Source organism: Rhincodon typus, chromosome 10 (genome assembly GCF_021869965.1).
Source record: "Rhincodon typus isolate 14 chromosome 10, sRhiTyp1.1, whole genome shotgun sequence".
NCBI lineage: Eukaryota > Metazoa > Chordata > Chondrichthyes > Orectolobiformes > Rhincodontidae > Rhincodon > Rhincodon typus.
This window is the reverse complement of record NC_063341.1, coordinates 18,703,675-18,715,905: the sequence shown is the minus strand read 5'-3', so window position 1 is coordinate 18,715,905 and position 12,231 is coordinate 18,703,675. Positions and strand designations below refer to the sequence as shown.

Here is a 12,231-nt window from a genome sequence, read left to right as displayed (position 1 = left end):
GTTAAACAATAATCACCTTTATGAAATTTTGGTGTTGAGCAGACTTGGGAACAGGAACATTTCAACTAACAGTTTAGAGATGGTTTTCTTAAATTAAAAACCAAGGAAAGACATCAACAGACAAATAGACAAAACATCAAAGTCAAACCATGTGGAAATGAGAAAAAGGAAGAAAAATCTGGACATTGTGCTGAAGTGGTGTCAAAATCAGATTTTGAAATTTTCTATAGATTACAGCAGAAGGAGATACTGAATAAGGCAAGGAAATGCATGGTTAAGGACTGCATGAAAAAACCATTAGTCTTCCATAATGTAAGTATAGCATTGCTATAAAGCACATTCAACTTAGCACCAACACTAAATTTGTGCACTTCAATCAGTTGTCAAGGTCGTTTTCCCCAGCAAGGTTCGACCAAGGTTACCAACTAATGTGATGTATTTCTGGAAGTTTCATCAAATGACCTCCCCCTCTAAATATCAGAGAGTCACAGAAATCCACAGCAAAGAAAAAGGCCCTTCAGCCCTTATTATCCATGCTGTTCAAAACAAAAAATAACGAACTAACTATTCCAATGCCATTTTCTTGTACTTGGCCCATAGCCTTGGCATCTCAAGAGAAGATCTAAATATTTCCTAAATGTTATCAGCATTTTTGCCTCTCCCACTCTTATGTACAGTGAGTTCCAGATTCCCACCACCCTCTGGGTGAAAAACATTCCTCCCCTGCCTGTTCAAGAAAGTGTTTCTTTCCTTCATCTCTAACACTTTCAGTAAGAAATTTGCTGTGAAAAAAAGATAAATGCAATTTTTTCAAGCCGATAGGCTTTTCCTTCTGGGTTATGGATGGCAATGTCTGCAAGACTATGTTTTAATTCCTGAACACTTCAGGAAGATCCTGCAGGGATGAAAATCCCCAACTGGACTCTGGCAATGGATTCAAACTTTATTTCCACATTAAGTGGAGAATTTCTGTTAAGTGAAACCATTTTCTGCCAATGCTGTAATTACACTGTGGTGCATCCTTAAAGCAACAGGTACCAAAACTAATCTGGATTTTAGCACAGAGAGGATGCAGAGAAAATAACGACAACAGCATATTTTTGGACACACAGAAATCATGAAAAATATGTTACAGTAAGGGTATCATAAAATTGTTTAATATTTGGCAGAGACACAAGTCAACTACTAGAGAAAAGAGAATCAGTAGCATTTTTCCATGGCCTGCCAGTTGTGAGAGAGAGCTGCAAAAGGAGCCTTATCCAAAATATGAGCCTTTGCAAATCTTTACTTTTTGCTTAGTTCATAGGTAATTAGCAGCTGTTGAAAAGGACAGGAAATTTTAGCCGGTCATCAATAACATTTCACATTCACAAAACCCTGCACATAAACTATTCAGATTAGTATCGGCACGCAGGAAATTAAAATACAAGCTCTTCAAAAATACAGAAGCTTAATAGCACAGACAGACACAAGTAGAACAGAAATGAAAAATTTATCATTTGGTTCTGAGAAACTAAAATACATGGGATTCAGATTTATATACACAGCATCATATTCCTTCTATTTAGAAAATGAAGGGATTTCATTGTTTGTCTGTAAGTAATAAACCTGTTTCCAATGGTGACTATTATGAGTCACAACCAGAATGGAAAGGATGCTAGAATATGCCCTCTTTTAAACTGAAGACTAAGAACAGTAGATGGGTATCATTTTGTTTCTTTCTGATGCATATATCAATGCTGTTTAACACTGCAGTTTGAAACTGAACCTTGTGGTGCGAGCAAAGAAAGAATTGAAATATGTCTGTTGCCCAACATGTTAATGTTGACCTGTTTGCTTACCTGCAATGGATAATTCTTTCATTATGAAAATAGGTACACACAAATTAGTGCACTGCATAATTTCAACTCCCAAGAGTTTTCAACCTTTGACTCATCAAGATCATAATGGCCATATTTTTAGTGAGTGCATCAAGGTCAAGGTTGCTGCTAGGTATTACTGTGAACCATCCAAACAGTGAACGTTTGTTTCAGAGGAAAGGTGCACATCATTAGATGTCTGCACCTCATTTTTGACCCTTCCTTCTGTTTTCAACATGAGAAAGATCTGGATTATACAACATGATAACTATGTTTCATTATCAACTTTGTATAAAAATTTTGTAAATCTTTATGGCCATGACAGAAAGATCCCAAATAATTGTTTTTTTTCAATCGATAACTTGCTAATATGGGTTTATTCGTGATTGTAAAGAAGAGTTGTCATTTACTTCATCTTTCCAAACCATATCATGGTTTGGTTAGAAGTACAACTATCAATGAGCATGCAGGGTGTGAGGTACAGGGCATGTGAAGGATTGAGAACTTGTGCTCTTAGGTATGGGTTTCCTCCTCCACTCCCACCCTACGATGTCTTTCAAAGTAATCCCAAAGAAGTCTATCACAGTTCTGGTCTTTCCCACCAATACTGCAACATTTAGGATATCTGTGCTGTTTGCAGGTGCGAGGTAAATCAGCGATGTATCCATTGAGTTACTGAACTGCTGGACAGAGGTGCAATTGGCCTTTGCAAACATACTTGAGACTGCGGTGCCTGTTGCTGTAGGGGAGCTTGTGGTTGTGTCAGTTGTGTCTGTAGAAAAGATCAAAGTAAATTAGTGAAAACCAAGTTTTGAAAAGAGGAGTCACCAACACTAGGTATTTCACATCAGTTATCATTTCAGGTAGACTAGTTAAACCCGCAGTGAATTTGAATGTGCAAATTTGTGCCTCAAATGCATGCCACTTGACTTCATCATTACTTTGCTTGCTATCAGATAAGGGGACAGTGGATAAAATGAGATTAAGACCAGTTTGTTGAAAGGCACAGCCATGTTAAGACATCGTTACCAACATCCTGCGAATTACCATCGACCAGAATCTGAACTGGACCAGCGTGTCCGTCCACCATTAGTAAGGCACAGGTCAGGAGTGTGATCATTGTCTGGATAAGTGCGGCTCCAACAATACTCAAAGGGTTTTACATCATCCAGCATAAAGCAGCCCACTTGGTTGGCACCCTATCACCAGTGAAGCTGCGGTAACAATGTGTGCCATCTACAAGATGCACAGCAGTAACTCTCAAGCGCGTGCACACACACACCCCCCCAGACACAGACACACACACACACACACACACACACACACACACACACACACACACACACAGTATTAATATCCTGGAACTGAACTGTGGTGTGCCTGCGCCAAATGAACTGTACAATTTCAAGAAGACAGCGCACCACTACCTTCTCAAAGACAATTAGGGATGGGCAAGGAATGCTGGCCTGGCCAGCAACGCCCATATATTGTTAGACAACAAAATCAAACCTACTACCAAGCTGTAGACATTGGGATGTGAAGTGATTCCTCACTAGCTGTGGATTTATGAGTCACTTTTTTTGCTTTGTGCTGGAGGTCACAAATTACAAATATAAAGTTACAAATATTATTGTTATTGTCATGGATCGAATTGAGAATGGAAGCATAAAATTATAAGGAGGTATTGATAGATTAAGTGAATGGGCAAAACCATGGCAAATAGATTTCTATGCCAGCGCATGTGTGGATGACCCCTTTGGATCTAAAATGTTTAAAAGAGGGAGTTTTCAAAACAGTGAAAAGCCAGAAGCAGGGGAAGTTTCAAGAAACCTAGGGGTTAAGGCTCATAGATCATTAAAATATCACGAATAGGTATATAAAATAATCAAAAATACAACTGTAACGTGAGTATTTATATATGGAGGACTCAGACACAAGGGGACAAAGATCATGTCCTGGTTAGAACAGACTTGGCATATTGTGAGCAGTTCAAAATGCACACATCAGAACATGAACAAACCATTCAGCCCCTTGAGCCAAGTTGACCATTCAACGAGATCATTGCTGATCCCTGGCCTAACTCTATAGACCTGCTGTTGGCCCATCTCCCTTAATATCTTTGCTTAACAAAAATGTATCTGTATCAGATTTAAAATTAATAACTGATCCAGCATCCACTGACGATGGTGGAAGAGTTCCAAACCTCTATCACCCTTTGTGTGTGGAAGTGCTTCCTAACATCGCTCCTGAATGGTCTGGCCTTAATTCTCTGACTATGCCTCCTAGTTCTAGAACTCCAACCAGTGGAAGTAGTTTATCGTTATCTACACTGTTATTTCCTGTTACTATCTTGAATGCATCTATCAGACCACTCCTTACCTTTCTAAATCCTAGCGAAATCAGGCCTGTCTTGTATAAGCTCTCCTCATAACTTAGCCCCTTAAGTCCAGATATCATTCTTGTAAACCTACTTTATAATCCCTCCAAGGCCAATATATTCTTCCTCAGGTGTGGTGTCCTGATTAGGTCTCAGTACTCCAAACAAGGTCTAACCAGGTTTTTGTATAACTGCAGACAGTGTCTACATTCTTGTACTCCTGTCCTCTAGATATAAAGGCCAGTATCCATTGATTATTTTCTGCATCTGTTTGTGACATTTAAAAGATCTATGCACCTGAACCCCCAAGTCACGCCTTACAAAGGATATACGTAGCTTTGGAGGAAGTGCATTGTGGATCGACTAAAATGATGTCTGAATTCCAAGAGTTAAATTATGAGAAAAGATTACACAAACAAGGGTTGGCTGGAATTTTGAACATTAATGGGTGATGTATCAAAGATTTCATTACGTTAGGTGAACAAATGGGATAGATGGAGACAAATACTTCTGTTGCTTACAAGTTTAGGAGCGGAGCGCATGTTTGAACATGAAAACCAGATCTTTTAGCAATGAAATTATGAGGGCTTATAACTGTTGCTTGTCCATCATCTAGTGTTGGATGAGCAGACATTTCTTCCAAATAAAGACTAGGAAGATGGGATCATCGTCTCTGGTCCCTACTGCAAATTTGGTTTCTTCACCATCAAATTGTTTTCCTCTCAGTGGCCAGTGTCTGAGGCTCAACCAGTAAGGTCATAACTTTAACCTCGCATTTAAACCTCAGATGAACCTCCAAGACCAAAGCTTCCCAAACATTCTGTGAGATACCACACCTGTATATCAGCTCATCTACTACTGAAACCCTTGGTGTCTCCAATCTTGACTATTCCAACACACTTTTGACCAGCCTCCCATTCGCTAGACATCATAAGTTTCAGTGTATCCAAAGTTCCACTGCCCTTATGATAACTTGCACCATGTTCTCTTCACCCATTACCCCTTTCTCTTGGACGTACACTGCTACATTAACTCCTTGATCTTAAAAGTTTTATCTTCATCTCAAATTTCTCCATGGCATCAATCCGCCCTATCTCTACAAACTCCTCGAGCCCTACAACCCTAGCGATCACTGCGTCCTCTCTTGCAATTCTGGCCTCTTTCCAGAATTTAATTGTTTCATTCTTGGCAGCTGTGTCTTCAGTAGCTCAGGCCCTAACTTTGGAATTCCCTCCCTAAGCCTCCCTGTCTTTCCCTCTCCTCTTTTAAGATGCTACAAGGGGACCTGTTCCAAGTATCTGCATAAATGGTTCAGATTTTGCTTGATGATGCTCCTGTGAAGTGCCATGGAATGTTTCTTCAAGGTGCACTATAAATGCAGGTTGTAGTTATTGTTTCTCTGGAGAGAGTCAGGTGTCAGTGCCATTGTTAAGAGCTGAGAGGCGAGTAAGTGAGAGAGTAAGACGTGCCTTTTGCTGTTGATTGATTATCTGAGACTGCAGAAGTCACTGTTTCTGGCGTGGTGTTGGATTTGGTGAATGATGCATTGTCTGTTGAAAAAGTCAAAGAATAATAATGATCTTAATTATTACACCTTCAATAAGATTAAAATAAGTAATTTATGAATGTGTGAACTGATCTGATTGCTTTCTTGGATGGGTGAAATGAAACACCTTTTTCACTTTAACCAGCTTGGAGAAATATGCCTGAAATCGTCCATGGTGGTAAGGGCTAGTCAGAAATCATGATGGGCTAAAAGAACGTCAAATGCTTCTTAGGGTTGGGGGTGGGGGGTGCAGAGTAAGGACTTCAACATTTCTGTAAATGCTTTTCAAAGCATTTTGGCCCGCATAGTGTACAATCAAGCACAATTATGTATAACAACCAAAAATTCCAGAATGCATTTTGCTTTCAGATTTCTTAAACTCTTAGAAACCTGCAAGGCACCAATTAACTATAAATCAGGTTTTGACTATTCCGTGACAGGTTATTTAAACATATTAATGAAGTCTTCTGCCCTTTATAGGAATTTTTCAGAGGGCTACAAGCAGACTCATGAAATTTGTCCTCTAATACAGCGGGACCATTTCCAGCTGTCAGTTGAAGTTGGATCTGACAGCTCCAGCCCAATATTGCTTTCCAAGTTAAATCTCTCTCAGGCACTTATCCAGCCTCCAGAAGCTCCCAACCTGATATCAGGAGAGGAGGGCTCACCAGAGCCAGAGGAGGCAGGCTCTGTTGAAGAGGGCGCTGGTGTGGAGGGCAAAACACAGATCTTCCTGTTGGGTCAGGCCTTGCTGCCACTAGGGCCCTCTCTGGGAGCAGAGGGTGCCTGATAATGAGTACTGCTGCTATCCTCATTTCGAGAGGTCACAGGCGGGCACCACACTCCCACTGACACTGAAATACCAATGGCAGGAGCTTTTAATTGGCCCGGGGCAAGGAGGCCAACTGTGACCTTCCTTGCTCCTGACTCAATCTGGTGGAGTCAGAAAGGAAGTGGCTTTCCATCCAGTGTCTTGTCTCCCAGTTGAATAGCGCCAACTGCACTGTGCCAGCTTTCGGTCTGCTCCCAGAAGGTGGCAATCAATTTCAAGTAGGTTTCTCTTCTTTTCAACTTTGCTTAGACTTTATCATACTATGCCCTTCAACATTGACACAGAATAATAAAGGATTTAAGACATCTTCTGAGATTCCCCAGGGGCTTCCAGAAAGATTATTCTTCTTTCTACTTTGACCCTTCCTTCAGCAGTCACCTTTTCTTTCAACTTGTTTAACGTTCAATTTTCCATTTGCTGCTTTAGCTGTTGAAATCCACCCACAAAGCTTCACAATGTAGATGATCTCGATAAAAACAATTTGTTTCCTTTACGGCAGTATAAAAGCCTTAAGATAAAAATGGCAGAACAGCAAACGCTGGACTGGAGTGTATATGAGCTGCCTGTTCATCATTATCTCACTTCGGTCATTCGCAGGTGTCCCTTTGTGGCAACTGCAACACAATCCCATTTGAAATACCAAATGTCATGCAAACTAGAAATAGCACTTGGGGCCAGCTTCACCTGTATGACAAATACCAAATCACACACAGGATTTATCTTCTGAGCTGTTAGAACAGTTCAGGCATATTTGTTTTCCCAAGGTCTTTTATAACTTTACCCATTCTTTTCTTAATGTTGGTCTGCATTGCAGCAGATTGGTAAATCTACTAAGCAACTTTTCCCTTAATGTTACACATTGAGAATATTAGAACTTGCCAATGCTCCATTTTTACATTGACATGTAAGCAAAAAGCAAGTTACAGTTCTCCACTACTGCAGAAGTATGTATTCACTTAGCATTCCCCAACTGTGGGAGTGAAAGTAGGCTTTTAAGAGCAGAGCTTGTAACCACAGAGATGTAGTCATCTTCATAAATGAACAGACTACATCACCATAAGCTGGGAAACATACGTGAAGTTGGTGCAATGCTTTTGGATAGAGGTGCCGTGCTGGAGTTTCTGGGTGCTGTTTCATTAACGTCTGCAGAAAAATCAAATTACAACACATGAATGTTTACATCCCCAAACACTTCAAAAACAATAGTCACCTATTTACAGTAATATAACATCAACTTAACACAATAAGTGTTTCTGGAAGAACAGAAGCTTGTCAATATTCATCAGCTTCAACAGTGATGAGGTATTGCCACAAAAAAATTATTTTCCTTCCCTTTCTGCAGATGATACACTTGATAATCCAACCCTTGCCAAACATGGCTATATTTTCAATCCAGTTTCTTTAAACATTATTTGTGTAAAGTTGAAATAGCCTGGCCCCAACTACGCACCATATCAGGAATATCTTAAGAAATGTACAAGATGCACTAAAATGGTCCATGTTCCAAACAGTGGGCAAATTCAACCCTGAAAGTCCCAACATCACTGGGAAAATTCACTCCCAGTAGCTGCAAAGGAGAGAGATCAGCTTTAAACTTCTTCACAAATGAATACTCAACTAACTGATATCAAAGAAAACTTTAAATCACTGATGTAAAGTATTCCTTGCATAAGAATGTGGAATCTCTAGTTTACAGCTGTGTACACTTAGGATCTATTGTATCTAGAAAAAATGTCATGGATTCTACTGTAATTAACACTGTTCATTGTTAAATATAAATCTGAGAATAAGATTTGAGATGTAACAAATAGGATAAAGTTAATACTGTCCCAGAGGACAGTTGCCTCATTCAAGAAATATAATCAATGGTGAGTTTAACATGAGGGTCACCACATTTTAGGTGAGGTTGAGAAAGCACTCCATTCATGGTGACTTCAACTGGTTGTGGGAATTGAATGCACACTGATGGTATCATTCTGTTTTGAAATCCAACCAACTGAGCTAACCAATCTTGTTGGCAAATAGGACAACAATTGACTCGTTAAAATATACCAGCTTTGTTCATGTGTGATGGGAATGCATTAGCTATGACCTCACCAATTCACAGGAAGTGTGCATCGGGTGATGGATTTTTGTATGTAGCAGTATGAGTCAGTCATTTTGGAAAAACCTTTTATTATGCCTGTTGTTTTGGGCCAGTTCAAATACAGTGGTACTGAGGACATTAATGATTCCTTTCAGTGTGTGACTTCAAGTTAAGTAGAAATTGGATAATTACTGATAAATTATTTCAGTGCTGCTTTAGTCAGAATCCAAATATTCCAAATGCAAACAAAAGTACAGAGGGAATCATTACTACCTGATGGCATCACCTCATAAATGTGCCTATAAGAATGAGAAGGGAGTTATAAAAAAATCACTGAACATCAAACTGTAGAGCTCAGGAGAACCTCCAGAATGACCCTCAAAAAATAAAAATTACTTTAACCCTGAATGGAACAGATATTGAATACAACAGGCTGTATGTGATATTGCCTCCTCTGTTTCACCATCTCAAGTGATGTATGCAGGACTGAAGAACATAATAGCCATAATTACCATTATATTGAGAGTGGATTGCCTATAAGCATTCCACGAGAATGGGAAGTTGTCTGCATAACTGGGGGGATACCATAAAAGGCTCTTAGATTTATCATGAAGTTTGCTAAGAAAGGTGAGGTATTGTGTTTGTTCATTTAAAAACAAAATCATCCACTGAAAATGAGGCAGAATTGAGTTGAGGAAATCAGGATGGTAACCAATACTGACACCCATGAAGTGAAAGGGGCATATGCAAACCTGGTGTGAAAGAAGAATTCACTGTTGATGGAGCCATGCTGTGGAGTGTGAGTGATGAGTTATCTGCTAGAAAACCAAACAATTGAGTAGCAATGCTTGTCACAATTGAATATAACAACATGATATCATTGATCATTCACACAGAATACAAAATGAAGACGTCTGTCTTAAACTTCTTCAAATTGATAACAAAACAGATATTTCTCAAAACTAATTTAAGAGAAGTGTACATTTGACTGTCCTGGAAAAAGCAACCAGCTTGTCACCCCAACATTTGACATTTCCACTTGTTACAGCCTATAGAATATATTTCATTCACCTTGTAGAGAGATGCATCAACTAAATGAGGAAGTTGTAGTGAACATTTAAACTGGTAAAACTTCAATGAGGAATGCAACATGATAAAATTAGTCACTTTTCAAAAATCAGGAACACTTGGTAGCCAGACATCAGAGCAACAACCATTCTGAAACAAAAATCAAACCGTGAAGTGTGTTCAGAGACATACTTGAACCTGCTGCGTAAGTAGTAGTCACTGTTGATGGAGCAGTGCTGGAGGTTGTGAGTGATGAGTGATCTGCTGGAAAACCAAAACAGTGAGTAACATTGCATGACACAAACACATCTACAAATATTATTGCCAGGATTTTACTGAGGGCAACTAAGTGAAGCTTTTTTTTCTGTTCACCACCCAGACTATTGCTCAGAAACTTTTAGCACACTTGTCAGAGGAGAGTGCCAATTTTCTGATCGTTGTTTGAATTTGGACTGATCTACCACAGATCTGAGCTATCTGTTAGAAGGAAAGCAGCTTCCTAATTGGACTGATGAATCTTCTCAGACACTAAAGCAGGAAGTTAAAAAGTTGGAAATACAAATTATCCTTCAATCGTTGTAAAGAAAGTGAAATTATTGGGATATATCTTTAAGATAAAGTGTAAGTTATAAACGAGAAAAAAGGAACACTTGTATTTAAAATAGCTCTACTTATTAATAATCTGCAATATTAGTCTGAGGGAATAAGACTCCAGACATGCAAAATAACTTCTCAGGGCTAGAGTTTGTTCAACTGTAAGCATGGCTTTCTGTTTCATTAAAAGTTCAGCTACTCCCCATTTGCTAAAATGCTCCAGATTTCATTGGTCTTTATTGTGATCAATGCAGGATCATTATCCTACAATCAGGCTATGGCAATGATCATATTTCTTCAGCAGAGACTGAACTTATACTGGAGCAGAGTTTACCTGACAGCAATTACCAGGTTTCTCTGCATCTAACAATGTAGCTCGGAAACCACACTTTCCTTTAACTTTTAACCACTAATTAAGGGTCAGTACTGTCAGCCACACTGTTTCGTTTTACAGCAAAATCCAAGTCATTCTATCATCGGTCATTAACAGAGATTATGGTATGACAATTTGATTTCCATGCCGAAATTCTTGAAACTAATATTTAACTGCATGTAGGGGTAGCTATCAGAGCCTAAGAGACAGTCCTCTAGACTAGGTCAAGTGCAGATTTACTTAGAAAATAATCTTAGATTTTGTCCCAATATTCTACCATCTTATTCGTTATAAAGTCGAGTCGCTACTTCACTTAATTTGAAAAAAAGGACTCAAACTGCAACAAATCAAATGAACCTTTGAGGACATTGATGAAGACAAAGAAAAGAAAAATCAGCTCCAAAAATCATGTGATCAGCTGGTGACCAGACATCAAGGCACCAATTAATTCACTACTAAATGAAAAGAAAGGCATGTTCAGAGACATACTTGAACCTGCTGCGTGTGTAGTAGTCACTGTTGACGGAGCAGTGCTGGAGGTTGTGAGTGATGAGTGATCTGCTGGAAGACCAAAATGGTGAGTACCAATGCATGACACAAACACATCTACAAATATTATTGCCAGGATTTTACTGAGGGCAACGAACTGAAAGCTTTTTCAGTTCACCACCTAGACAACTGCGAAGAACCTTTGAGCACACTTGTCAGAGGACATTTCTGGTCTTTTGGCAGTTGTTTGAACTTAGGTTCTCACAAAAGCTGAGCCATCAATCAGGAAAGAAAGCAGCACAGAGAAGCTGCTCAAATAATTAGATTGATGAATTTTCACAGACAGCAAAGCAATAAGTTAAAAAGCAGTAAATACCTTTCACTGTAGTTACTTTTACTTAATAAATGTATTTTAATCGTTGTATTGGAAATGAAATTATTAGATCTTTTCTTTGGGCTTAAGGGAAAGATGCAAGAGAGAAAAATGTGAAAAAAAGACGAATTAATGTTAAGGGCCAAAGCATTTGGTCAACAGAAATTACGATCTACTATGCCAATAAAAACACAGTTACTGCTGATTTAGAAGGGGTCTAATTTTATTGGTTTGCACTGTGTTTCATACTGGATAGTTATCCTATATTCATGGCAGAACAATGATGAAGACTAGTTTTTCACTTTTTGCTGGATAAATCAATTTGCTTTCCCAACATTCCACAATCCCAACTATTATGAAGGTTCAGAATATGCGTCATTCACTTTGTAGATCAGAAGAGACTGCAATAACATAGCCTGTGGCACTGAGAGGTTTTATGTAGGATTGTGGAACTGTGGCATTTATGTAGTTAAAGAAAAATATGGAATTATTAGAGTTCACTATCACTTTTGACCTGCAAAAGTGTAATCCATGGCGGGACAATCAGTATTTGTCTAGCGCAATCCAGTCCATGCATTCATTGACATTAACAAAGATAATAGCATTAAGGTAAGTTCTGTATCTGTAGAATTCT

At 38.9% G+C, this 12,231-nt stretch overlaps 1 protein-coding gene across 5 annotated transcripts in view; it reads right to left on the bottom strand.

Moving 5' to 3' along the window:
* ptprc (protein tyrosine phosphatase receptor type C) overlaps window positions 1-12,231 on the bottom strand; it is a 144,569-nt gene that overhangs the window by 59,093 nt on the left and 73,245 nt on the right. Inside the window, exons 11-16 of one of the 5 annotated variants that reach the window (XM_048601881.1) lie at window positions 11,225-11,293; window positions 9,961-10,032; window positions 9,453-9,518; window positions 7,689-7,757; window positions 5,706-5,786; window positions 2,578-2,631 (exon numbers count right to left, since the gene is read on the bottom strand). In XM_048601881.1, the coding sequence (XP_048457838.1) occupies window positions 2,578-2,631; window positions 5,706-5,786; window positions 7,689-7,757; window positions 9,453-9,518; window positions 9,961-10,032; window positions 11,225-11,293 (411 nt within the window). The remainder of the gene's footprint in view (window positions 1-2,577; window positions 2,632-5,705; window positions 5,787-7,688; window positions 7,758-9,452; window positions 9,519-9,960; window positions 10,033-11,224; window positions 11,294-12,231) is intronic. The other 4 variants (XM_048601882.1, XM_048601884.1, XM_048601883.1 and 1 more) reach the window with 4 other exon arrangements.